General features: G+C 37.5%; 15 protein-coding genes and 2 non-coding genes across 17 annotated transcripts; 9 read left to right on the top strand and 8 right to left on the bottom strand.

Moving 5' to 3' along the window:
- Positions 1-190: 190 nt before the first annotated feature.
- NOP13 (Nop13p) lies at positions 191-1,321 on the top strand (the record flags this gene model as incomplete). Its single annotated transcript, XM_002498163.1, has 1 exon — positions 191-1,321. One exon carries the CDS (start codon positions 191-193, stop codon positions 1,319-1,321), a length of 1,131 nt encoding a protein of 376 aa, XP_002498208.1.
- A 102-nt stretch (positions 1,322-1,423) lies between these two features.
- On the bottom strand, positions 1,424-3,325 carry PRP39 (Prp39p; the record flags this gene model as incomplete). Its single annotated transcript, XM_002498162.1, has 1 exon — positions 1,424-3,325. The coding sequence occupies one exon, from the start codon at positions 3,323-3,325 to the stop codon at positions 1,424-1,426; it is 1,902 nt and encodes a 633-aa protein (XP_002498207.1).
- A 230-nt stretch (positions 3,326-3,555) lies between these two features.
- BFA1 (Bfa1p) lies at positions 3,556-5,364 on the top strand (the record flags this gene model as incomplete). Its single annotated transcript, XM_002498161.1, has 1 exon — positions 3,556-5,364. The coding sequence occupies one exon, from the start codon at positions 3,556-3,558 to the stop codon at positions 5,362-5,364; it is 1,809 nt and encodes a 602-aa protein (XP_002498206.1).
- A 352-nt stretch (positions 5,365-5,716) lies between these two features.
- ZYRO0G04796g (uncharacterized protein) lies at positions 5,717-7,246 on the top strand (the record flags this gene model as incomplete). The annotated part of the gene is made up of 1 exon (XM_002498160.1): positions 5,717-7,246. The coding sequence occupies one exon, from the start codon at positions 5,717-5,719 to the stop codon at positions 7,244-7,246; it is 1,530 nt and encodes a 509-aa protein (XP_002498205.1).
- A 134-nt stretch (positions 7,247-7,380) lies between these two features.
- ZYRO0G04774r lies at positions 7,381-7,452 on the top strand. Its single transcript has one exon. It is a non-coding gene; the product is annotated as a tRNA-Arg (tRNA).
- A 212-nt stretch (positions 7,453-7,664) lies between these two features.
- On the bottom strand, positions 7,665-8,882 carry GSF2 (Gsf2p; the record flags this gene model as incomplete). The annotated part of the gene is made up of 1 exon (XM_002498159.1): positions 7,665-8,882. One exon carries the CDS (start codon positions 8,880-8,882, stop codon positions 7,665-7,667), a length of 1,218 nt encoding a protein of 405 aa, XP_002498204.1.
- Positions 8,883-9,655: 773 nt separating this feature from the next.
- RSE1 (U2 snRNP complex subunit RSE1) lies at positions 9,656-13,564 on the top strand (the record flags this gene model as incomplete). The annotated part of the gene is made up of 1 exon (XM_002498158.1): positions 9,656-13,564. The coding sequence occupies one exon, from the start codon at positions 9,656-9,658 to the stop codon at positions 13,562-13,564; it is 3,909 nt and encodes a 1,302-aa protein (XP_002498203.1).
- A 35-nt stretch (positions 13,565-13,599) lies between these two features.
- AIM32 (Aim32p) lies at positions 13,600-14,580 on the bottom strand (the record flags this gene model as incomplete). Its single annotated transcript, XM_002498157.1, has 1 exon — positions 13,600-14,580. One exon carries the CDS (start codon positions 14,578-14,580, stop codon positions 13,600-13,602), a length of 981 nt encoding a protein of 326 aa, XP_002498202.1.
- A 179-nt stretch (positions 14,581-14,759) lies between these two features.
- Positions 14,760-15,248, top strand: HIT1 (Hit1p; the record flags this gene model as incomplete). Its single annotated transcript, XM_002498156.1, has 1 exon — positions 14,760-15,248. The coding sequence occupies one exon, from the start codon at positions 14,760-14,762 to the stop codon at positions 15,246-15,248; it is 489 nt and encodes a 162-aa protein (XP_002498201.1).
- On the bottom strand, positions 15,237-16,550 carry GAL80 (transcription regulator GAL80; the record flags this gene model as incomplete). Its single annotated transcript, XM_002498155.1, has 1 exon — positions 15,237-16,550. One exon carries the CDS (start codon positions 16,548-16,550, stop codon positions 15,237-15,239), a length of 1,314 nt encoding a protein of 437 aa, XP_002498200.1.
- Positions 16,551-17,529: 979 nt separating this feature from the next.
- Positions 17,530-18,492, bottom strand: SUR7 (Sur7p; the record flags this gene model as incomplete). The annotated part of the gene is made up of 1 exon (XM_002498154.1): positions 17,530-18,492. The coding sequence occupies one exon, from the start codon at positions 18,490-18,492 to the stop codon at positions 17,530-17,532; it is 963 nt and encodes a 320-aa protein (XP_002498199.1).
- A 564-nt stretch (positions 18,493-19,056) lies between these two features.
- On the bottom strand, positions 19,057-19,785 carry ZYRO0G04620g (uncharacterized protein; the record flags this gene model as incomplete). Its single annotated transcript, XM_002498153.1, has 1 exon — positions 19,057-19,785. The coding sequence occupies one exon, from the start codon at positions 19,783-19,785 to the stop codon at positions 19,057-19,059; it is 729 nt and encodes a 242-aa protein (XP_002498198.1).
- A 436-nt stretch (positions 19,786-20,221) lies between these two features.
- ZYRO0G04598g (uncharacterized protein) lies at positions 20,222-20,563 on the top strand (the record flags this gene model as incomplete). The annotated part of the gene is made up of 1 exon (XM_002498152.1): positions 20,222-20,563. One exon carries the CDS (start codon positions 20,222-20,224, stop codon positions 20,561-20,563), a length of 342 nt encoding a protein of 113 aa, XP_002498197.1.
- Positions 20,564-20,751: 188 nt separating this feature from the next.
- Positions 20,752-20,837, bottom strand: ZYRO0G04576r. The gene is given in 2 exon segments: positions 20,752-20,787; positions 20,799-20,837. It is a non-coding gene; the product is annotated as a tRNA-Tyr (tRNA).
- A 273-nt stretch (positions 20,838-21,110) lies between these two features.
- Positions 21,111-21,767, top strand: CDC8 (bifunctional thymidylate/uridylate kinase; the record flags this gene model as incomplete). Its single annotated transcript, XM_002498151.1, has 1 exon — positions 21,111-21,767. One exon carries the CDS (start codon positions 21,111-21,113, stop codon positions 21,765-21,767), a length of 657 nt encoding a protein of 218 aa, XP_002498196.1.
- Positions 21,768-21,778: 11 nt separating this feature from the next.
- Positions 21,779-22,222, bottom strand: APS2 (Aps2p; the record flags this gene model as incomplete). The annotated part of the gene is made up of 1 exon (XM_002498150.1): positions 21,779-22,222. One exon carries the CDS (start codon positions 22,220-22,222, stop codon positions 21,779-21,781), a length of 444 nt encoding a protein of 147 aa, XP_002498195.1.
- A 177-nt stretch (positions 22,223-22,399) lies between these two features.
- Positions 22,400-25,555, top strand: PEX1 (AAA family ATPase peroxin 1; the record flags this gene model as incomplete). Its single annotated transcript, XM_002498149.1, has 1 exon — positions 22,400-25,555. One exon carries the CDS (start codon positions 22,400-22,402, stop codon positions 25,553-25,555), a length of 3,156 nt encoding a protein of 1,051 aa, XP_002498194.1.
- Positions 25,556-25,901: the final 346 nt, after the last annotated feature.

Genomic DNA, 25,901 nt, shown 5'->3' with positions numbered 1-25,901 from the left:
CACTTTATTCTGTGACGCTGACGTTGGCATTGACTCTCACGCCGTCATAAGTGAAAATTTTCGAGATCAATATGCGATGCGATGTGATGCGATGAGATGAGATGAGATTAGATGGAGATACATTATTAGGTAGAGGTTTCGAATTTAGGTGGAAACTGAGTTATTGATCAAGAGCTATTAACTGTTAATCATGACTGAAGAGACTAAACCTGCTAATGAAGAGCAATTACAACAAGCTTTACAAGACCCAACTAAGAAGAGAAAGGCAGAAGATGAAATTGAAATTGATTTAGAAAGATCAGTACCACTTTCCAAAAAGCAAAAACGTTTATTGAGAAGGGGTAAAGTTACTATTGAAGAACTTAATGCTAAATATAATCTTGATCCAGCATCTGTGGAACAATACAAGAAAGAATCTAGTGAGGCTGATAAAGAATCAACCGGGCCTGATGAAGAGGAAGGAAAAACAGATCCTAAGAAGAAAGAGAAGGGCTATGGTGTTTGGATTGGTAACCTATCGTTTGACACTAGTAAAGAAGATATAACAAGATTTTTGGTAGCAAAAACAAGAGAGTTAGAAGAGTCAGATCAAATTTCTGAAAATGCTATTCTAAGAATACATATGCCATTCGCACAGAACGATGGTAAGAAAATCAAGAACAAGGGCTTTTGTTATGTGGATTTCAAGACTATAGAACAGATGGAATCTGCTGTTAAATTGAGTGAATCTCAATTGAACGGTAGAAATTTACTCATTAAGAATTCTAAAAATTTTGAGGGTAGACCGGATAAAGATGATTTAGTTGCAGCTTCAAAAAATCCACCTTCCAGAATTCTATTTGTCGGTAATTTATCCTTTGATACTAGCGATGATTTACTGAGGAAACATTTCCAACATTGTGGTGACATTATTAAAGTTCGTATGGCTACTTTCCAAGACAGCGGTAAATGTAAAGGGTTTGCATTTGTAGATTTTAAAGAAGAACAGGGTGCAACCAATGCCCTCAAGGATAAAAGCTGCCGTAAGATTGCTGGTAGATCAATTAGAATGGAATACGGTGAAGATAGAAGTAAAAGACAAGTTAGAAGAAAACCCGAATCATCCTCATCATCGTCTACTGAAAAACCATTTGATTTACCTAATCAAGTACATTCGAACGATGCTTCAAATTCTGAAGAGAGAAAGCCTACAAGGAAACCTTTCACAAAGAGACCTGTAGATTCCAATCATCGTCCTAAGAGTAGTGTTGCTTTAGCATCCGCACAAAGAGCATCAAGTGCTATCGTCCCTTCAGAAGGGAAAAAAGTAACATTCGATTGATATCATTTAAATATATTATTTTGTAAAATAGTTTGATTAATGTTACAAATGGATTTCTCATTTTATCTATATCTTTAATGTTATACTAATACCGGTAATCGGCTAATCACCTATTCCTAAGTATTCTTTGGTGAGGTAGTCATTATATTTCAAAGGTTGGTTGATTTTTTCCAAATTTCTGAATGCAGGTATTGATGGAGGTTGATTATCAAAAAATTTGGATTTATACTGACAAATGAGATTTGTAATTTGAGGCCTTTCATCGATAATACCTGGATGACCATTCTCTCTAAATTCTCTCGTCTTATGCCAATCGTTTGATTCCCGATGAATACCCGGGAGCCAATTCGGATCATTCATTTTAAATTCTGTCAGGAGAATTGGATCCATTTCTTTACGTTCATTTGTGCTTTGTACGAAATTTTGAAAATGCATCACATTAGAATTGGCCAAATAAAAATTTCGGTAATCCTCCAGAAGATCATTCACAATTGCCGTTGGTAAAAATATTTTTGTGCCTAAGTCGTTAATGAATCTATTCAATTTGGTATAGTTTTGACACCACTTCTCAAATTTATAATATGTCAACCAATATGTGACAGAAGACTTCATCAGAGGATTTTTACTGTAAAATATGAAATACTTTCTCGCTTGCATTGTATTTTTCAATACCAACCAAGTTATCTTGATCAATTCTACGACGACAATTGGTATATTGATATCATTTAACATCTCTTGCAAGGGTATGTCTTTGGCTATCTTTGATTGCAAATAATTCGTTATAGCAGTTTCCAGATACTTCGCATAACAGACCTGTTTTTGTAAAATTTCTTCATCATTCTGATCAATCGATGATAAAAATTGATGTCTTTTCAGTAGTGCCAAGTAGTCTGTCATGATAAATGCATCACTGGGGAAACGTTCCATATATGAAGCTGCTGTCTCTTCGAATAGGGAATAAACGTAATCCTTGTTAATTCTAAAAGATTTTTTCAAAAAACCTAGAAATCTGATACGGAAGGTCTTACAATTCAATGGCAACACTGCAGAACCTCTTTGGTATAACTCCACTACATGAGGGAGCTCTTCCCAATCTTCAAACCAACTAACGTATCTTATCCAGAAATGTTCATAATAGAAGCACGGTATAAGGCATCTTTCGAACACTGAAATTATGAAAGGATTGGTAAAGTTGAATTTTTGTCGATTTGATAGGATGAAATCAAGGTATTGATCCCAATTTTGTAATTCCGTTTGAGCCACGGGCGTTAGGTTAAAGAAACTCTGTTTGATTTTAGATTCAAAGGGCCAGATCGCATTCACTAAATTTTGGGTCTTTCTTAGCTTGGCATCTACATCCGGATCTTGGAAGGCCGCATTTCCACTTCGAAGGTATGCCTTATATGCAGCGCCGTACTTGGCATACTGATGCAACGCTATGGTGACCAATTCTTGATAAATATTACCCAAATTTCCCCACTCCTCATGCTTAGTCTCAAATTCAATGTACTTATCCCAAAATGTGTGCGATAAGAATTGGTATCCTACCAAACTTTTGGCCGTGCGAAACTTTCTTCTTATTAAATCTATTTCATTAGGATTATTGGCACAGAGAACGTTTAGATAATCACACCAAAGCTCTATGGAAGTCGGAAAAGTCTCAACTGCTCTAGTTAATGTATCGATAGACTTCTGTAGACCAAACAGCTGGTATTCCACAGCCGTAAATCTTTTCCAATAACCAAAGAAAAGTGGATATTTGCCCAAAAGCTGATCGTAAATTTTCTCAATAGTCCCTTTAATGGTAACATTAGGGTCCTTGTACTTCACAACAATTTGTTCTACAGCAGATATAAGTGCATTTAAAGAATTAGTGTCATCCCATTTAATTTTTGTATATGCATTCACTAGTAGCGGATTTTCTTTCAGAAAAGAAGGATCTAGTTCTGCCAAGGCATTAGAAACAGACTGATTCCCATCATCAATCCCAATGACAGTCTCCATGGTTTAGAGGAGATTCTTTTATGTAGTTCATTTCTTATCAACTATGCTAAGATTTGAAATTTTCCCTTCACATTTTAGGAAGAAAGATAAAAAAATATCATGTAAACTTTTGCATCAAAATACCGAGGATTCCCTGGACAGAAAAGAGGTGAACATCGAGGTATTCAAGCCATTGACTTGGTCTCAACGAATTCTGGACTATTAAATTATTCTTAGGTACGGAATTGATAATGTCGATTAGGCCGGTGAATCTTGATGAATTCCCGGAAACGTCTTTTGAGGATATGGAATCAACGTTTGGCAAGATAAATACAAATCAAGATCAAGAACCAGCTCCAGTATCACCACTAGGTAGAAACCATGGTGTACTGCCGACACCATCATCTGCGAGTTCCAACGGTACAACTTTTTCGATTTCCAAGGGTAAGAGACTTTCTGTGGGGAGTAGTAGTAGAACTGATGAGGAAGGAGAAGAGGATGAAGATGATTTTTTGAATGATTTTCAAGAGTTTCAAGGGAAGAAAGATGACATTGATGATGCATTTAAGACTTACTTCAATTTGAACGATAATGATAATAATACTAATAATAATAATAATGATAATAATAATAAAGACAATAGTGGACCTCGCAAACGAAAAAGTATTGATTTTATCAAAGACTTTGATGAAAAGCTGAATCTCAGATCTTCAAGAGGGTCTAGTCGACTAAGGCAACGACAGTCAATGATGGAATTGAAGCCTCACCTAAAACCAAGCTCGTCATTCTCAAGAATTCCTAATAGTTTATCAGCAGGAGATCTTAGAATTCGTCCCAATGCAAGTGTAAGGTTTAAGAAATCAATGCCAGCGCTTTCCAATTTTAACGGTATGATACGAGAGGAAGACGAACTAGAAGACGATTTACCAACACTAAAACGTCCTCAACGGTTTTTGGATAATTTTGAGGAGGCAAGGGAAGAGGAAGAACAAGATGACAAAGATTTTGTATTCGACGAGAGTTTAATACAGCCTCAATTTTTGAATAGAGCTCCAGAATCCCCATTAAGACTTTCCCCATCACAATATGACATTATTAGAGATGATACCCTTTTAACTCCAAGGCTGCACCGGAGACACAGGGATTGGAATAGTAAAGATCAACTAGATTCATTTAAAGAACGTAGGAAAAGCGAGCAGCAACAACAGCATCAACAAAAACAGCGAAGGAAAGGATATCATCACCATAACAGACCCCAGACTGCTTCTAGAATTCAGATAATCAAGCAAGAGATTGACCAGAATACCCCAATTAAAAATGGAAGTATGTACTATAATCCCAAGACCATGAAATGGGAGGGCAATGAACATATCTTGGATAAGTTTAACAAATTAGAATCTCAAGATGAAAAACCTCTACTCATAAGGGCAAGGACTAGCGCACAAGAACCATTAAATTCAGCGACAGATGGCTCCCATATAGAGAAAATATCCAAGAGAAACTCCAATAGAGGCAAGAGCAAACAATCACACCAAAGAATCGTGGGGAAGATGATGTTCGATGAAGAAAACTTGAAATGGGTCAATATAGATGAAGACGAAGAAGATGCAGATCCATTTGCAAATGTGGAAGACGTAGCACCGCTGCCGACAGCTCCTGGTTTCGATGGTGCTCATGACGAAAATACTCTGAAGGCACCATCTTCTGGTGCCAATAACAATGGCAACAAGCATATCTCACCATTTCTACGCTCTCATAGCCAGATACTACCCTCTGGTGCAAATTCACTAGATAGGCTTAACTCATCGGCCACTACAAGATACCATTCAGTTGGATTTACAAGATCGGACAATACAAATCCACAATTCCAGCTAAATTCGAGACAATTGGAAAAGTTCTGGCACGAAGAGAACAAGTGGAACCGTAAAGTTGGTGCATGGTTCATAATGGGTGACAGTAGTGATGCCCAACCAGGCGATCTTGCAGATTTCAACGAGGTGAAAAACCCAAGAAGTTTTATGTACGAGATAAGAAACATGGTCTTAAACTCTACGAGGTAGAGATAGGAATATAGAGTGTTTACCGAAAATACCTAAATAGAATTGTGAATCAAATTCAATGGACTTTAGATTTCCCTGTATTGTTATAATTTGGTAAAAAGTGAAGGTTTTACTTCTTTAGTTCGGAAGCGAAATGGCTGGACGCGATTCTTCGAGCACCCTGCAATTTTTAAGTTAAATTCGTTTCACATAAGATCCACATTGTTGCAATGTACTGATGGTTCAATGCCACATTATATATATATTCTGAGCTTAGTTAGTAAGTGAGGGTAGAAAATAGTTACGATACTTTATCTCATTAGCTGGTCTTCCATCGCCAAAGGCTACTAGTTAGCACTTAGAGTATGAAAATATGTTCCGCAATGATTGGAAATATACAGCTAATGCCAAAACTTTTGAAAGTATAGACCTTTCGTTATTCAGGAATACAAAATTTTGGACGGTTTTAAACTGTATTATCTTTGTATGGGGTATTATTATTTTGAAATTTTTACTGTTTGCCTCTGATATATATACTTGTATCAAGCTTCTGGCATTCAATTCGTGGTCAAACAACATTATCCAACCTTATTTGCCGTTCCGCATCTCAAAATGGTTGTTTAGCAGTTGTATATTGGCCTCAGTCATTCTATTGATATGGGAATTCATCCGTGGTATTAGAATTTACAGAACAAGAAACATTTCATTGACATATGTGAACAATTTCTCAAGGACAGCGTATTCCATGTTTGATTATTCCAAATACTGCATCTACTTCAAGATAACACCAAAGGGTAAATTTCAAAAGTCGGCATTCTTTACATTTTTCGAATTAAAGGATTCTTTAAGACTTCTATTTGCAGATACTCCAAGACAAGTTATCAATGGTCTTACATTGTGGTCTGTGCTAATTACTGTGAATAACGAAAATTCTAATATCGCTCATGGTCATTTAGAAAGTTTTAATGGTCTAATTACGAAGCTTAAAACGATTGCCAAAACCAATCACGAAGAAGCTGTTATTTTATCGTTCATGTTATTTTCATTTGCCATTTGGGCAATTTTCATCACCAAATTGGCAATTGCCATGATAATGTCAGTTTACGTATATTACAAATTAATCCAAGGTCAGCAATACAGTGGTCTTAAAGAATTCGTTTGTGTTACTATTAATCATAACGTGGATGCTCTAGTGGAAAAGCAGAAGAAGAAAAAAGGTCTGATGTCACAACCCTACAGATTGAGTACACTTTCAAGAAGTAGCATTTTTGATGATGATATTGAAAATAAAGCAGCTACATTTGCCACTTCTAGTGAAACTGCACTATCGAATCTCCACAACGATTCTACAACGGCACTCATCGATTCTGGAAATTTCAACGATCATAAGAATCCAGGTTTAGCCAAGATACCCACAAATGGCTCTTGGGATAGTAGATATGACCAAGAAGTGGATCTATCTCAAGAACCGTTGAAGACAACCTCAATGATTTACGAGAATGACCGTGACAGAGATAGAGTAGTCATGTTTGATGTAGCTAAGCACCTCAAAGGTCCTCGTTACAACATTGTCGCTATGCATTCGTCTGATAGTTTACCATCAAGTGAAAGTCTTGTTAGTCAACAAGCACTTTTACGTCAAAAGAGTTTAAGCTCATCAACATCTTCTCATAGAGCAAGACCACCGCCACCACCGCTGTTGGGAGCTCAAAATAGCTATATGAGATTAGCTCAGGATGAAAATCCCGAATATGAACGTATCTATACACCACTTAGAGCCTACACCAGAGATGGTGAAACGAGAAATAATAGATTCCCAGATCGTTATAACAGCCTACTGGATAGGAGGGAAAGAATTGCAAACGAGGACTATGGGCATTATCTTAACAGGCATAAGTACTGAGATATTAATTGAATTTAAGTTTGGCACATGAAGGTATAGAAATAAATAAGTAATAATTAATTTTTGGTTTCAAGTGTCAAATTAAATACTGAACAAAGGGTACACTATTCTCAATGAAGATTGAGAACTTAGTAGTTTCGTTGGCGTAATGGTAACGCGTCTCCCTCCTAAGGAGAAGATTGCGGGTTCGAGTCCCGTACGAAACGAAGTTCAAAGACATGATTTTTTAGCCTCAAAATACCGTTGAAAGTTGGGGAGACAACAATAATTTTTACCACCAAAAGTCTACATTGGGGCTACTTAACAGTAATTTAATTAATATCTACAGGGATAGTAAACTCTTGAAATGTGTTTTACCGTGTCAGACAATGTACATACTTTAAAATATATAAAGGCACAAGCGCATTGCAATTGCAATTTACCTAATCTTTTTAGTTTCCTTTTCCTCTTTTATTCTCTCCCCCTCTCTTCTCTTGGCAACCTTTTCCAACCTCTTCCTTTCAATTTCAGCTTCTTCTTCTTCATGCAATTTCTCGAAAGTTCTTTTCCTTATTTCTACCAAACGTTCAATTTTGGCATTTGGTTCGAAAAGACCATATCTTCTAAACCTCTTAACTTCCGCATTCATCAATCCAATATCACCACGACACTTCTCAACGTTACTCTTCAAGTTATTCTCCAATTCGATGAAATAAGCTTCACTAAAATAGAACTTCCCCTCCTTTTCAGCTTTTTCAAAAGTATCTATCTCGAATCTCTGAGACAATGGTGTTTGGAAACCTTCTCCATCCGATAGCGGGACACCAGGATTAATTGCAACTCTCAATTTACCAGCTTTAGAAGCTTTAACGGTATTACCATATTGTTTCATAATGTATTCATAAAAAGTAGCTTGATATTGTTCTTGAGTGCCTTTTCTAATACCAACCCAACCTAGGGATTTGACTAGATTTTTAATACTTGGCTGAGTTAAATCCATCTTGGTAATTCTCATCACTTTGAAAGGATTAAATGAAACTGGGTTACATAGACCCACTGCAAAGAATAATGTAATGAGTAAAACCTTGAAGACATGAAAAGTGAAAAAACCCCATTGTGCCAATAAGCTCGAATAACCAGGAGTGACTTCTAGTCTCAGATGACTAGAAAGATCGTACAATTCCAAATAATCTAAAACTGGAATCAATAACTTTGACATGCAATTGGTCAAACAGATACCAGGTGTTGGCGAAATACAATCCGGAAGATCTGTATACAACCATGCCAACATGATAAATGCATAGGTAAAGACATTAACCTTACTGACATCCCATTTGGGTAGGATTAACTGACTAGGCCAAACCTGTTCAAAAACTGGCTTTTCTTCATCTAACAATTGCATATACTCTGAACTGTCCGCATCATAATCGTACAAGATACAACCACCCTCAGTCATATAACCTGGGTGCATTGATTTGTAATAACCTGCAGGTTCTTCTTTATGAAAAATCGTTGGTCTAAGGACCATGAAGTGTCCCATTCCAGTACCATTCTTACGGAATATTCTTGCAATCTTATCCCTTAACCTATCTTCACGATCAACTTGAAATGCAAAATCTTTTTCAACATCTGCATTAAACCTAACACTAACCTCCATATTGAAATCAATTGGAAAAAAAAAATGATAGTCTATGCTTTGTCTACCACTAGTTATGAATAGAAGGGAGGAATTATTCCTTTAACCTTTGAGAACACATCTTATTATATATACACGTATTTTGATTTAATTTTTTACATCTGACGTCGCCGCGGCGTTAGCGTGAGGGGTCAAGAGGTTAGCTACATTTCACGCCTCACCGAAGAAAAGAACAAAGGCGGGAAAGAGTAGGCAATTGTGTAGGAAAGTGCACATATTATTTTGCAGCGGCGGCTACTGTATCAAACACTAGAATATTGCGATTCTACATAAAATTCTAGCTCTTATTTCATATATATATGTATGTGTATATATATCTATATATATATCTTCACATCTTTGAGTATCACTGTACTTTGATACGAACAAAAAGATTGTGGAGAAACTTGCCGCCCGATGTGTCCGGAAGCGGGGGAGGGGTATGTCAGAAAAAAATTTCGGACAGCTACAGAGTCATGTGAAAAGCACGTGATCTCAAGAGAATTAGATCCATTTAAAATGGGTCCTATATGAGCGGCAAATCCATACAATTACTACGCTCTCTTTAGTCTGTCTATAACTCACTTATATTTCGCATTTCTTTCCATACGTATAAGATGATATTATTGCCGGGGATACATGTATGATAATTTCAGGCTCATCTCGCTAACTAACATAATGAAGAATATTGAACAGTTATCTTGCTTGCCACCCGCCGAAGAGCATTGAGCTAGAAATATCTCCCTTTACCTGCTATGTTTGGTGAAAATGATGAACTGATTCTTTTTCATTTGACTTTGCAGAGGCAGACAAATTATGTGCATTCGTGTATCGGTCATTTTATAGATGTCAATGATGATAGTAGCCAAGAAGTAACTGGCAGCAAAGTCAATCGTAAGAGACACTTACAGCTGTGTATTTCTACACAGACTCATTTGGAATTGTATGATGTATCAGAAGGCTCACTGCGAAGCCTAGCAGTAGTACCATTATTTGCCACTATAACCGCCATGGAAACACTAAATTTGGAGAATTCGCCTAGCAGTTTCCTAGCGTTGACATCAGATTCCGGTAACTTAACGATATCTAGATTTGCTTCAATTGAGCCCCAAGGTAAAATTGTTCTGCAGGCTTTGATCAATCAACCTTTAACGAGATCAGGTCTCAGAAGGTTATCACCCATTTCTCATTTACAAGTGGATTTACATGGTAGATGCTTGTTTTTATCCGCAATCGAAAGGAATAAATTATGCTTTGTAGCAAATCAAATTGGACAAGATGGTATCAGCATACAAGATCCGTTAGAGGCACTAGTACCGAATACTTTAACATTAGACACGGCCGTATGCGATGTTAGATATGATAATCCATGCTTTGCATCTTTGGAACTCCAACAAGGTAATCATCATTTAGTGTTTTACGTGCTAGATCTAGGTTTGAATCACATCGTTAAGAGGGCAAGTTATAAGATTGACGAAACAGCTAACTTTCTCATGGGTTTGCCAGATCTTTCCAAATATCGCATAAGTACTTACATGGATTCAAACGAGCATCATCATGGTGATTATGATGAAATTAACCCGTTCGTATTAGTGGGGTTTGAAGATTTTGTAATGATCAAAGATTTGCATGGTTTCTACAATATAAAAGTGCCAATTCCCCGAAGAAAGGATGTTTCTATGCCCACAACCATCATATGTTTTGCCATACAGACTTTGAAAAACAATTTTTTCGTTCTTTTACAATCGAATCATGGTGATCTTTTCAAATTAAAGATCGAACCGAATAAAGAGGATTCAAACCGACCTGTGGCATTTATCTCTTATTTCGATACCATTCCTCAGGCTACAGATCTGCACATCTTTAAAAACGGATTTCTTTTCGCTAATGTAGAATTTTACGATAATCGTTTGTTCCAATTCGAGAGTTTAGGTGATGATACTCCAATTGAAGGAACATTTGAACCTTCATCCACTTTGAGAAACTTAAGTCTTGTGGAAACACAGAAAAATTTGAACCCACTCATATCCTCACAAGTGACCAGTACGACTCCACTAACATTAGCGGCTAACTCCATGAATAAAACAAGATTTATGGTGAACGGTGTCGATTTCGATGTTCATGTGTCCTCCGGTGTAAATGTTGATGCTAGAGAATTATGGTCTATTAAATTCCCAAGTGATAACTACCATCGGTTGCTTTTCTTAGCATCTCATGACTTAACGATGATTTTAGAGACTGAAGCTGGTGCCATGGGAGAACTAGCTGGAGAACAACATGAATTCAAGACTAAATCTGATAGAACAGTCTTCGTAGGCTCTATGGGGAGCAAATCCGTTGTTCAAGTGTGTGTGAACGAATTACGCCAAGTAGTCTTTAACGCAGACTCTAAGAAATACGAAAAGAAATTAGAATGGTTTCCACCGGCAGGAATTCGTGTTGTAGCTGCCGATTGTAACTATAGCCAACTTGCAGTTGGTTTATCAAATGGAGAAATCTGTTATTTTGAGATAGATACTGAGTCTCTTTCAGATTCTCTTCATGAACTGCAAAATAGAGTAGAGATCGATGAACAGATCAAAGGATTAGCTATGATACCTGAACCCAGAAGTGATTATCTGGCAGTTGGAACTAAAGAAGCAAATCTAAAAGTTCTGTCCTTAAAGAAAAATGATATGGATAACTTTCTAGAAGTTGTATCTTTACAAGCATTAATGGCTCCTGTAAGCGATTTGAAAATCACAAGGACCGAAAGAGATGTAGAACTGCACATTGGTTTGATAAACGGATTATATTCTAGGTCAAAATTAAACAGGTATGATGGCCAGTTATACGATGTCAGAAACAAATTCTTGGGACCTAAAGAGGTTACTCTCTCAGTGTTACCATCTATGTCTTTTTTGAAGAAAACGTCTGATGAAGAAGAGGAAGAGGAAGAAGATGACGAAGATGAAGATGAAGGCACAGAAACCACCAAACAACATGATGATATTGAAAAGGATGCCAAAACAGGAGCTAAGGGACCATGCGTTATGCTTCATAGCATAAAGACATGGGTATCCTATGAACACGATTCGCTACTCTACATTAGACCAATGTTATTACGACATCCCGGAAATTTTGTGAAAATGTGTCAATTCTCTACGGAAAACCTAAAGATCAATGGTTGTTGTGCTATAGATACCATTTCTTCTGGTGCTTCTTTAACAATTGGTGCCTTGGAGAATTTTGTTTTTAGAGATAAATGGTTTCAAACGAAGGATAAAATTTGCTTGCCTGTGGGAGCTGTAGAAGAGGATCATGAAGATAATGAAGAAAGAATATGGCCAAGATTGTATGACGGTTGTAAAATCATCACCTTTGATGACGACAGAAAGATGAATTTATTCATTGAAAATTCTTACGATGGAAACCAAGTAAGAGTGAGCTTAGCAAGATCTCAGAAGTTCTTTAATTCACAAGTGAGCAACTCCCAATTCGAGATTTTGGAAAATATGAGAGCTATTACTGCCGCTATTACAAAGTTCTCCAGTAATACCTACTACCTGGTCGTTTCTACGACTCACAACCAACTGTACACTTTTGAGCTGATTATTAGAAGAGCTCCTAAGGACAAGTCCATCCGAGATTGTGTTGGCGAATTTCACATGAAGCTTCTTCATAAGACTCCAACAGAAGACAAAGTTCACGCGATGGTAGGTTTTAGGGACAAGTTGCTCATTCCGGTCTTTGGTTCTTTAATTTTATACGGACTGGGTAAAAAGCAACTGCTCAAAAGATCAATTTCATCAACTACAGCATCTATCACCAAGATATCTTCTCTCGCCAACTGGAAAAATCAAAGGATTGCGGTTGGTGACAATCGTGAATCTGCAACAATACTTCAATTTGACTCCACGAACAATATCTTCGTTCCCATAGCTGATGATGTGGTCAAGAGACATGTAACTGCTTTAACTTTTATTGATCAATCAACCGTCATCGGTGGAGATAAATTCGGAAATATTTGGACATTACGATTATCTAGGGAACAAGAAAGCCTCATAAGGTCTAACTTCCCACATTCTTTGGATAGATTACAGCAATATGCCGATCTTAAGAACAAAGCGCCTAATATCATGGCATGCCCGTTGAAGTTATCTCTAATAAATCATTTTTACGTCAATGATATCCCAACTGGGTTCTATCTAGCTGAAGCCGTTCAAGTATCCGATAGACCAATTATCTTATACTGTGGATTACAGGGGACCATTGGCAGTTTAGTACCCCTTCTGACCAAATCAGAAGTCAACAGTTTAAGAAGCTTAGAAAATGTAATGAGTGATGCAGACGACATATTTTATTTGGAACAAGAGAATCAAAATGGATCTTCCACGGATCAGCCCGTAGATGAAGATGGTTTGGACAAAGATGTAGCTAGACCTCTAGGGTCTTCTTCAAACGCTGTACGCATTCCGGAGGGTGCTTATTCCATTGTAGGGAGGGATTCATTCAAATACAGAAGTTATTATGCTCCTGTGAGAAACGTGATAGATGGAGATTTATGCGAAACCTTCTTGAACCTGTCACTCTCTGAACAAACCAAATTGTGTAAAGAAACTAGCGGATCAAACCCAGAAGGCGTTTGCAAGCAGCTAAATGATATTAGGACCAATTATATATGAGCAAAAAATATACAGGAAAATTAAGCAATAGGATATCAATTCATAGATGTTCCCCCACGGTAGTACTCTTGTGGAATTTTTTTGGCATCTACATGTTCAAGCAGTGTACCCAAATTTGGCGGTAAAACCCTGGAAAACCATAAACTGTCCAACTGATTTTCGCCAGTTTTTTCATTGGTACCCACATAATTGTATAATATAAGGTTTCCAGCAAATTTATGACCACCTACGTGAGATATAAGTGCAACATTTTTATCCTTGTCTAAACCCTTCGCAGATATCTCATTTATTAACTCTTTACCCAGTATACCACATCTTCGGTCTCGCTGGTTGTGTCCACATACCAGAATCCAATCCCGCTTGCAATCTTCGTGGGGGAAAGCATGGTCAGCATTGGATGGTTCAGAAACCAGCTCAGTTTTATTCACCACATTATCGGCACCTTTTAGGAAATCTGCAAAAGATAATTGATGATCAGCTACTTGTCTAGTATGACCACCACCTAAGAAATGTGCAAAACTAACTACGTCTTGTGGAGATATTTTGTAGAGCTTCATGTCAGGTATGACAAATATGTGGGCTCTTTCATGAGGATCTCTACTGGGTGCAGATAAATTACCAGAATGTATGGAAATCGCATTAACCAACACGTCCGAACCAAATTTTGTATGCTTTAAATGCGTCTTCAAATCTCCAATGATAGAATATGGCCACATTGGATTTAGTTCCAATTTACTCTGCCAATTTGTCATCCACTCCAATTCGTCAGCGCTCTTATTCTGTAGTGATAGTACCAATGCATGTTTCTTATAACTGGGGACCTTACTTGGTAATGGCGAATCTACGTCCAATTTGAATTCATTTGGTAAACTCTGATTTAACCTGCTCGAATAATTTTGGCAGTCGCATGTTAGCAATTGACTCCCCCCTGTATGAATCCTAACCTGCTCGTACTGTCTATGGAAATAGGCTCTAAATACTTGATACTTTAATATAGACCTATAATGGAAAACCATAGCTCATCAATGGTGATTAAACGATGGACTACGCAATGTTGCATTGGTTGTGGTTATCTCATCTATATATGTATAAATGTACCGGAGATAACAGGAGATGAAAGTTCGGTCAAAATTTCAGAGCTCATCTCATCTCATCTCATCGCATCAATTCCTGTAAGAGCAGAAGATCTTCGAAAATGGGCCCAAAGATTGCTGAGAAGTGTGGTATATGTCATGATAATGATGCTAAATACAAATGTCCCAAGTGTGGAATCAAATACTGTTCACTTACATGCTATAAGGATGAAGCTAGACATAAAGACCCTGTAGATTCCACTGATCAAAAAGAAGAACAAATAGGAAAAAACGAAAAACCTGCGAATTCTGCAAAACCACCTCAGTTAGCATCACCTGAATACTCTAAAATTTACACAGAGACGCCAGAGATACAGGAGCTGTTGAAATACAATACCGTTAAATTTCATCTGTCCAAAGTGCATCGGATCCTAAGCAGTGAAGTGGCAGATCCTAATGAATCAAACATGAATAATGAGATGAAAAGACAACTGGCGGTAGACTATTTAAATACATTAAGATACGGTGGAATACATTATAATGAAGCGATCGAAGAATTTTGTCAATTATCATTATCAAAATTAAACAATCCCGATCAGTCAAACGCTTGATGGGAATTGCAAAATATGAGTGACGTCTAGTGTAGCCCCCATCGAATTACTTCTGTAGACGCTGTCGATCAGTCGACGAATAATTAAGCCATCCATTAAAGTGGGGAAACCTTCAAATTCAAAACCTTGCATGACAAATTGTGATGGTAGATTGGGTATATTTTTAGTGTTAAAATGGAAATCTGCAATAGATTGATATAATCGGAAAACGTTCCCATGAACAGCATCATAATTTCGCAGGTGGTACACTTCCATAAATTCTTTACCTTGATCCAATGATGGTTGAACGGGATGACCATTATCGCTAGCGATTGGAATATCGTTAACTCGTATCCCACTGTAATAGAGTACTAAATTAGACATTTCTGCAAAACCTGCGTCACCTTCAATTTTAATATCACCTCTAGTGCCATGTATATCGATAATAAAATTTTTGGTGAATTTTTTAGTGGGTTTATCACCTTTAATCGTGCAACTGACGGGCACATTGCCCCTCTGTAGACAACCGTGGAATAAAAGATGGTCAGGTACCGTCTTTGGCGAAGTACGACCCATTGGATTCCCCAGATCATCAACTAGCATTTGTTCTGGAATGTTATTGAAGATTAATGCATTGATTTTGGAAAAATAAGATTCTGTAATGTATTGTAAAAGGTCAATGGTATGACCAAATGTTGTCGTTACAAGGTCAAGTCCATTACCCATCTCGAACATACCATTAGCAACTTTTCTTGATCTCTCATATCCATACCAACAGGCATTACACGAAATTTCAATTGAATTTATTTCACCAATATTATTTTCATGAATCAATTCTTTGGCCCTTTGTATGTACGGACTTTTCCTACCTTGTAATGCAATTATGGTTTGCAATCCGCGAATAGCAGCGGCCTGATATACTTTCTCAGCCTGCTGTAAATTAGATGCAAACGCCCATTCTATGAAAAGGTATTTTAAATTACTATTTCTCCTGGAAAATTCTAATAACGGCATTACAATCTCATATTGTTGAGAAGCTTGAACACTAACAACAATCATATCCACATTCTCAAAAGTGGAAAATGATTCTAAATCAGTAAATGGTTTTGCATGAACTAATTTTAACCGTTCAATCGTATCTATAGCCATTTTTTCATCCTCATCATAAACCGCAGTAATGACAAATTGTGATGATAGTTGGAGAATCGCAGGCCTATGTGTCTTTAATGCCCATCCTTTGGAAAAGCTTAATCCAATGAATCCAACCCTTATAGGATCCTCATTGGGGACCGTCGAAACAGCTGATCTTTTGTTGTGATACATTGATTTCTTTGGTGCACAATAAAACGAAGCAAAAACAATATCGTATCAATACCTTCCCAACCGCATAATATCAATTAAAGCCTGTTGGAGGTTCTCAAATAAATAGTAGTGACGAATCCTATGGGATTGAATCGACGAATATGTATTCAAACTTGGTCCTTTTTAAAGGATTTTCTCTAGTTGATCTCCTTCTCATCGGACGACTGAAGGCCGTCTAGCCAAATAGAAGAAAAATGGAGAAATATCCAAACAATATAACGAATTTTAACAGAGCAGCTAAGAGTTCAATGAATTTCAATTAAATTTTTTAATAAGAAGGACAATTTTGTGTATTTTTTGCAAAAAGAACGGGACTCATACGATATTATCTCGTCAAGTTATGGGTCTGTTGGTTTGATAGTTGTTAACTCTAGTCATACCAATCTGGAGACCTCAGTAGAAAATCAAAAAAATTGGTTAAAGTGAATGTACAACGATTAGAGCCAATGAATACATCGTTAGATGATTACCCCCTTGAATTGGATCGAAATCAAGCATTAATGGCAATCGTAACGTTGCCGTCCGATACATTAAAGATCCAGAACGAAGAATAATTATTGAAAATAGTAAACAATATTTACAAAAATACTTATGAATAACCCTTAGTCCAGAATCCTTGCATTTCCCCAACTCACATCTACAACTTCAATCTGATCTACGAGTACCTGGGACTAATCGGGAATGTATTAGATATGAGGATTTTGCTTTTTTGCAGTGATGAATATACAGCTATACAATTCTAGTAGATTATAGCAGCATGATATAATATTGCTCACGAGTCCTGATGGGAACTAAACAACTAGTAATGAGTGATAACAAAGTAATATTAGTGTTAATAAAAACAATTATTTTGGAAAAGAACTGAAAGGTGGAATACTAATAAATAGTAGGAGGGAAAATTGAGAGAAAAAAAAAGTGGTATTATCAAAATGTAATCCCATCAAACAGACTGTAAGCTATCAGCGTCTTGATGTCTCTTCACATTGGAGAAATTTAAATCATCACCGTGAGCATGCTCTCCGTTAGCCACATTACTATGTACCTCAGGTTGTTCAACAGAGGATGTATCAGGATGTCTCAATTTTTCTTCATCGTTAACATCTTCATGGTATTCATTACCACTATCGTTTTGTGGCCTAGAAAAGAAAGATCTAAAGGGGTGTGTTGTTCTACGAGATGGACCTTTAACGTTTGGCAATTGAGCCCTTTCGTAATCATAATTTTCTTGATCTTGTGGAATGGTACCATCTGGTCTTCTACCCAAAAAGTGAGTAACGACTACCGAAGCTATTTCGATCAAACACAAAAACACACTTGCCCATGCCATACCGAACAATGGAGCACCTAATTTACCGTGTCTGTGAGCGTCAGTGAATGCATCTCTTGCCATAACAGAGGCAGCAGTCTGGAAGATAACCGCTAAAATGTTGAAAATACATCCAACAAAGGTTAAGACCCAGGTCACGTAGGAAACACCATGAGAGAACCACGATCCAGCATATATTAGGAAACTGGTGCTGATAAATGAAAGAGCAATCCAGAAGAAACTAAAGGATAATCTGGTCAAATAGTACAATGAACTACGCCTAGAAATAAACTTACTTGGGACATTAGTCTTTGTACCAAAATTGTCCACAGGGGAAATTGGATATGCAGGACCTAAAGTTCCACCACAGTGGGTATGTCCGTCGCTTCTTGAACAAGCACCCCAATAGGTCCATCTGGTAACATTAGGAGCATGAGGAATACCACTAGTATCACCCTCAACCCAGTAAAATCTTGAAATAGGATAATTGTTAGAACCCCCCGATATGATGATGAGGATTAACAGCAAAACATTTCCTGCAAAGAAAAGTATTGTTGAAAATCTAAGGATCCAATTCGAAATTGACAATAAACCCATCTCAGCTATGAATAACTAATTATATTTTTGACTTTTGTTCTTGCAATAACGACAGAAATTTTGTTTGGGAATATTAACAGTTGACTTTCGCTGGAATGGTCTTGAATTTTAATCAATTGGTGAAATCTGTCCTTGAAAATTTTTCCTAAGTATCATATCAAACCATTGGGGCACCATATACTCACTTTTTCTACTCTTCATTCTTTTTTTCTTGCTCCCTCTGTCTTATTCTAGCCTTTTGCTTCTACTCATCGCTATTGTCAACTATAATCTTGCTTTAACTTACTCAAAGGGAGAGAAAAGTGGCATGCCACGCCCGTTAAGGCCGTGTGGCCTACGGCAGTGTAACTTCTTCAGGAAATCCTTCATGCACCGATACCTCAATTGTAAACACATAGCTTTCCAATAACGGTAATACCTTTTCTGTTTTAGTTTTGCTCCTTTAAATAAAATCCAAACATTAGCAAAAACGGAAAGAAAGAACAATATGACGAAAAGAAAAACATCTTGTTTCCACAACACGTGAAAAACACGGGAGAAAGAGAAATTCTATACTTTTTTGGGTCAATCCCCGATGGAATCAGTCTTGTCCAACCTTTGCTTCTTCTTTGGCCCCAAATCCGTTTCTGGTTCTGTCCCCATTTTGGTCCTGTCATTATTGTCATTGTAGTAATGATGATGGTGGTGATGCGGGTGATAAATATGGTGTTCTTGAACTTTGTCCGAATCCGATTTACGGTGTGGTGATCGCTGATCATCTCCAATACTTTCATCATCTCTTAATATTTTATCTTCTTTAGCCCATGTAGGTTGCCTTTTAATCCATCTTGTCTTTTTCGGTTTATGATTCGTGGTCGTGTGTTCAACACTCGGTGGAGGATTCGACAATCTGAATTTCGGCACACTAACATCTGTATTATTGATATTTGACACATTTGGGTTATCAAAATTGAAATCAAATTTATTTGAATTTGTAGTAGCTGAACTATCAGGTGAAATTCCACTACCATGCGAAAGCATCTCATTTTTCTGTTTTAAACACCACAGATGAATCACATCGGTGGATGCCGATGGATTTTGTCCCATTATTGATAATATATCTTCTAAGCACTGCAAGTAACCTTGATGCTTTAACAGTGAATTACGCTCGTTAGCGACTCTATAAAGTTTCGTCACTGCATTGGCGGCTAGCTTGAACTCCTGGGAAAGTTCGCTACTTAAGGACTCGATAACTTGATTTGTAGGTGGCTGTTCAGGTGGTAAGCTTGAGCCTAATGTATTAAGCCTTTCCATGTCTAGGTTCTATTCAATAATAAGCTTTATCACTTGTAAAAGATCTGGTTTGGGTGGGAAAATCGGGAAAAATTCACAGAAAAACAGCGGAAGAGAGGCAATCAGGCAAAACAACAGGTCAATACCACTATAAAGATTCCTAAAACCTTGAGAGCCCTTCTCTTTGTTTGAATCCCTTTCCTTCAAATAGATTCTGCATTTCAAGAAGTTGGTGAAGAAGATTTCTTCTGGAAATCCGATGAGTTCCATATCATCAAGTACGAGGACATCTCGTGAGGAAATCAAGAAGAATCTTTCACTGCATATATATATATGTATATATATATATATTTGTATAGTTATATGCATTGAACTATGATCATATGTACATTATCCCACTAGGCACAATTTTTTTTTAGTTATACCAGTTGTCTATATTCCTCCAATTGGTACTTCGATGGCTGACTGTCTGTGTGAGAATTTCCCCAATTACAATTTCATGGGCTCTAAAAGAACTGCGGATTTTGAAGATAGAAGCCAAGAAGAATGCGTTGTACGTTATAACAAGAAGATCAAAAGAGAACCGCTGACACCGCCAAGGGAATCATCGTGTGAGGTTGAGAATAAGGGATGTTCACCATACTGGGAGGTGGAGGAATATATGGTTCGCGGATATGAATCTATACAAGATGTTCAATGCAGTCTTTACGATCTGACCCCAGAAGAAGAATTGGAAAGACAATGTGATGATGACGATGGCGAAGTACCGCGAATCGATTGTGATATTGATATGATGTGAATTATTGTGACTGTATTATACTATATATAAAAATATGACACGAGGGTAGTAAACCGTAATGAATTGATGACTACAAATAAATAGGACAATTGTAAGGATAAATTAAGGAACATGGTATAACCATGGTATGCCGTTTAGTGGTGAATCGTGTTTATTTTATAGATGAAAAAAATTTAGAAAAAAATAAATCTCCCGGGGGTGATTCGAACACCCGATATCCAGATAACTTTTCACATTACAGTCTGGCGCCTTAAACCAACTTGGCCACCGAGAGGTATTCAACTGTTGAGAGGCAGTGAAGAAAAGGTGGTACAAAAATATGGAAATAGGCACGAGGATCTATTAACCGCTGGTATAATGGGTACTACTCCGTGTATTGAAGGTCTACGTTCTGGTAAGGTATGATGTACTGATTAGTTATCTTTTCTAACCATTGGGTGGCTCTTCTGGGTACAAGAGCTCGCAAATTCGTTATTTTTACAGCTCGCTCATCACTACCGGTTAACAATCCAGTCATCACTCACTACACAGAGGGTGGTGATACAAGATGGCAAGAGGTCTTTTGATACTGGTAGAAGGTTTGGATCGTACTGGTAAATCTACTCAGGCTTCAATTTTACTAGACAAATTGAAGCCTAATGCAGAGCTGGTTAAATTTCCCGATAGGACAACCCCCATTGGCCAATTGATTAACAGATACTTAACAGATGAGAGTTTCCAACTTCCAGATCAATCAATTCATCTTTTGTTCTCTGCAAACCGTTGGGAACTGTCTCAAAGCTTGCAAAACACTTTACTCAGTGGAAAACATGTTATTATGGATCGTTATGTGTATTCAGGAATTGCATATTCACTGGCCAAGGGTATAGATGGAATGGATTTTGACTGGTGCATTCAACCTGATAAAGGATTGATCAAACCTGACCTGTTGTTCTTCCTATCCAACAGAGATTCACTTGATACTGCTTCCAGAGAAGGATTTGGCCAAGAAAGATATGAAAGTTTAGCATTTCAAGAAAAGGTTAGAGATCAATTCTATCGTGTACTTGAGCGTTTGGAGAATTACTCACAAGGGACAGACAGCAATCGTCTCCAAATGATTAATGTGACTAACCAATCCATTGATCAAGTATCTATAACCATTTGGGAAATAGTCAATCGTAAATTACAAAACGAACCCCCCACGGATTTTGCATTTTTCTAATCTAATTTAATCTACTCCAATCTATCCATTGTACTTAAACGTTCAAGAAGCATATCCTTGGATATCTCTTGAATTTCACCACCTATAAACATCTCATCCATCACCATATATGCCTTATAGAAATTGAATACAATATCCAATTCACAGACATTACCGAAAAATGCATCCAGGACTTCAACGAATAGATGGATGTGTGAAAGATATATGGGTTCTTCATCTTGAAGTCCTACCCCCATCACGAAAAAGAGTCCCGCATACCTCTTGTAGACTAGTTTGGTAGAATCTGAGAATTCAACGAAATTACTCTGGTGCTTATGGTCTCTCGAGGATATCAGTCGATATATCTGAACCATTACGTCTTGTGTTCTTTGAGCTTCACTAGCGGAAAGCTCAAACCATCTTACCAACCTAACAATACCTTGCTTGTTGAAGCATAATATAAATTTAATGGCCATGACCAATAATGTTACAATGGGCAGCACTTCAGCTTTCGATCATCCACACCCGCATATGTATATATATATGTATCTTGAAGTTTTCAGTAAACTCTTAAGCACTTAACCCGAAGCTTGAGATAACGGAATCCAGTGAACTGAAATTGAATCAAGCGTGTCAGAGGAAATACATCCCTAATGACCGCATCTAAAGCTGGTGAACTTCATTTCTCCGGTATAAGGGTCGTATCTGCCAATGATATCAAGGGAAATTTCGTTCGATTGCCCAGTTCCATAGTACAAACATTAGAATCTACAGGTATTTCCATACAAGAGTTTGGTATCAGTATCGTTAGAGAAAGTAAAGAAATCCTACACACTGGATGGGATGGATACGAATCACAGGGATATGCTAATGGGCAATCTACCATTGATATAAATCCTATTTTGGCCAGAGAATTTGGATTAGTGATGGGTTCTCTAGTGGATTTGACTATTTGTAAATATGGAGCTAGTCAGACTGCTACTGAGGTCCATGTAGAGCCAGAGAGTAGTGACGATTGGGAAATTATCGAGAGTAATTCAATGTTTTTCCAAGATGAAATTTTACACCAGACGAGGATAGTCACTGTAGGGGAAGTGTTGATATGTTATATAGATAATGTGGTATCGAAGTTCAGAATTAACAGAATATTTCCAGAAACTCTAAAGTCAGCAAGAATCAATACTGGTTCTTTGATTGTTATAGCTCCGAGAGAGAACAGAGCTAGACATCCAGTGGAAAATGTTAAAGCCAGAGAATTGAACAAACCAATGGATACCGTAGCTAGATTGAGGAGAACCATTATCACTACTGATAGTACGGAATTACAAGGCTTACAAGCAAGGGTTCATCCTGGTGAGTTAGAATCTGAATACGCATTAGTCTCTATTCTTTACAATTCTCTTGACATGAAGCATCTTCAGGCGCTTAAGAAAGCATCTGGCAAATATGCAAGTGATATTGCATGTACAGTGGCAATAGACGGTACGGTACCGTCTGGTCACATAATGCTTTCGCCACTGGTATGGGATTGTCTCTGTACTGCTCCTGAAAATGGGATCAAACTGAAGATAGAATTTTGTCTTGGTCAGAATTTCGCAAATGATTCTTCAAATTCTGTGAAAGTATTGGTGAAATCTCTAGTAAGTGAAGAAGAAGCCGCTAAAAGGGATAAACGTCGAGTGCTACATTCTTCCAATTTGCAAAAGGGACCCTCACAGACCATCCTTGATCTAATGGGCAAATTACAGACAACTGTCCTAACTCATAAAATGATTTTTGCAAAGGAAAATGTAACCATTGAATTGCTTGTAGAAAATAGTGGTAAGCATCCCATAATAACAGATTTTAATGAGAATCCAATTGGTGATAATTGGCAATACTTGCCATTGGAAGAAGTAAAATTACCCCTCAATGAATTAAATTATAAATTAGAAGGAAGTACTTTTGTCAAGAAATCTATGGAGTTAGATAGCCTTGTAACCACCGATCTCATCAAGCAATTGTCCAATTTTTTGACATTGCCAGTAACTCCCTCCAGTTGTGCAATGTTAGAAGGTGGAAGTGGTATGGGTAAGACTACGTTATTGCAACAATTAGCTAAGGAACTTATACTAAAACATGGGAAATATGTGAAATATGTGGATTGTGATTCTCTAATGGAATCATCGAATTTGACTCGTATGAAACAGTTTTTACAGGACTGTTGTTCTCTCTGCTATTGGCACGGCCCTTCCGTACTATTGTTGGATAATGCTAGCACGTTGTTCCCCAACATGAAATCAGAGGATCCCCAACAACAGGCACAATTGCAAAGAGGTGGCCCCACATCTACTAAACTGGCAATGACTCTAATTCATGGCATCCAAATGATTTCAAGAAAGAATTCTGAGGCTGTTCGTGTAGTTATTTGTGATAAGAATAAGCATGAATTGAATGGAAGCTTTTTCGATAAACATTTTGTTAGTGAAACCTTCAAGATCAAGGCGCTAGATACTGATGGTAGAACTAATATGATTCAATTTTTTATCAAAAAGACTCATACGGAGTTAGCTGACGACTTACAATTTCGTGATATAGCATTGGAGACAGAGGGATATTCACCTCTAGATCTTGAGTTATTAGTGGAAAAGATGTTTTACAATCTGACAATTCTTCAAAGTCATCAAAATTCTGAGGGATTGCTTGACAAAAAGTTATTTCAAGAGACCTTAAAGAGTTTTACTCCGTCTTCATTACAAGGCGTTAAATTGACAAAGAGTACAGGCGTAAAATGGGACGATATTGGAGCTCTGAAAGCACCAAAGCGATTGCTTTTGGAAACATTGGAGTGGCCGGTTAAGTATGCGCCCATTTTTGCCAACTGTCCCCTACAACTACGTTCAGGTGTTCTATTATATGGATACCCAGGCTGTGGTAAGACTCTGTTGGCAAGCGCAGTGGCTCAACAATGTGGTCTTAACTTTATTACTGTCAAAGGTCCAGAAATCTTAGATAAATACATTGGCGCCAGTGAGCAAAATGTGCGTGAATTGTTTGAAAGAGCCCAAAGTGTTAAACCTTGTATTTTATTCTTTGATGAATTTGACTCCATTGCCCCCAAAAGAGGCCATGATTCTACTGGTGTTACTGACCGAATCGTTAATCAACTTTTAACCCAAATGGATGGTGTAGAAGGTCTCGATGGTGTCTATGTGTTAGCGGCAACGAGCAGGCCGGACCTGATCGACCCTGCACTACTTAGACCTGGTAGAATCGACAAAAGTGTGTTGTGCAATATACCCAGTTTAGTAGATCGTCATGATATTTTAAGGGCTATAACTTCCAAGATGGATATCTTACAGGGAACAGATTTGTATCCAGTTGCACAACAAACAGAGGGACATACAGGTGCAGATTTACAAGGTTTATGTTACAGCGCATATTTGAAAGCAGTACACAGAGAGTTAGATGAGCATGAAAAATCACAAGAAGCTGATCAAAATCAGGACAAAGATTCAACTCAAGATATAGTTCATTCGGTGATAAATGGCGGGGATCCGTCCTCTTTGTTACAGAATGTACGGTTATTCACCTCGAAGCAGAATAGTGACTTACAGTATGGTAAAGGGACCACAGATCAAAAATTACCTAAACCAAAGATATCCTTGAAAGACCTCCTGGATGCCGCTAAAGAGACTAAATCAAGCATTTCCACGCACGAGTTATACAAATTACGGTCCATCTATGACCGTTTCCAAGACAACCGTGATGGGCAGATGCCCAACGGCGAGGGTTCCGTGGAAACCGGTACAAGAACCAGCTTAGCATGACCAGAATAATAGTTAACATAGTTGTCAAATTTAACTAAAAGGCCATAAGCCAGGATCAAGAAAGAGGCCTAAAAAACCCACGAGGTGGTTTCTATAACTTGTAATACTAGTCTTGCACATGTTCTTGTAGTTTATTCAAAAAATTTGTATTCGACGCATTAGGAATTCGTTTGCACTTATAACTAAAACTTAAAAGTTTCAACATTTGCCAGTAGACAGGGTACGTAATAGGCCTTTTAATCATCTCTAATCGTTGGGAAGTATTATCATTGTCATTGGTAGTGTCTGCTTCATTTTTTGGCAAATTTTCAACTGTTTTCACAGGGTCTTTGGATAACTTAGCGGT

This window comes from Zygosaccharomyces rouxii (genome assembly GCF_000026365.1).
Source record: "Zygosaccharomyces rouxii strain CBS732 chromosome G complete sequence".
NCBI classification, from domain to species: Eukaryota; Fungi; Ascomycota; class Saccharomycetes; order Saccharomycetales; family Saccharomycetaceae; genus Zygosaccharomyces; species Zygosaccharomyces rouxii.
The sequence above is the reverse complement of the archived record's forward strand: the minus strand, read 5'-3'. Positions and strand labels throughout refer to the sequence as shown.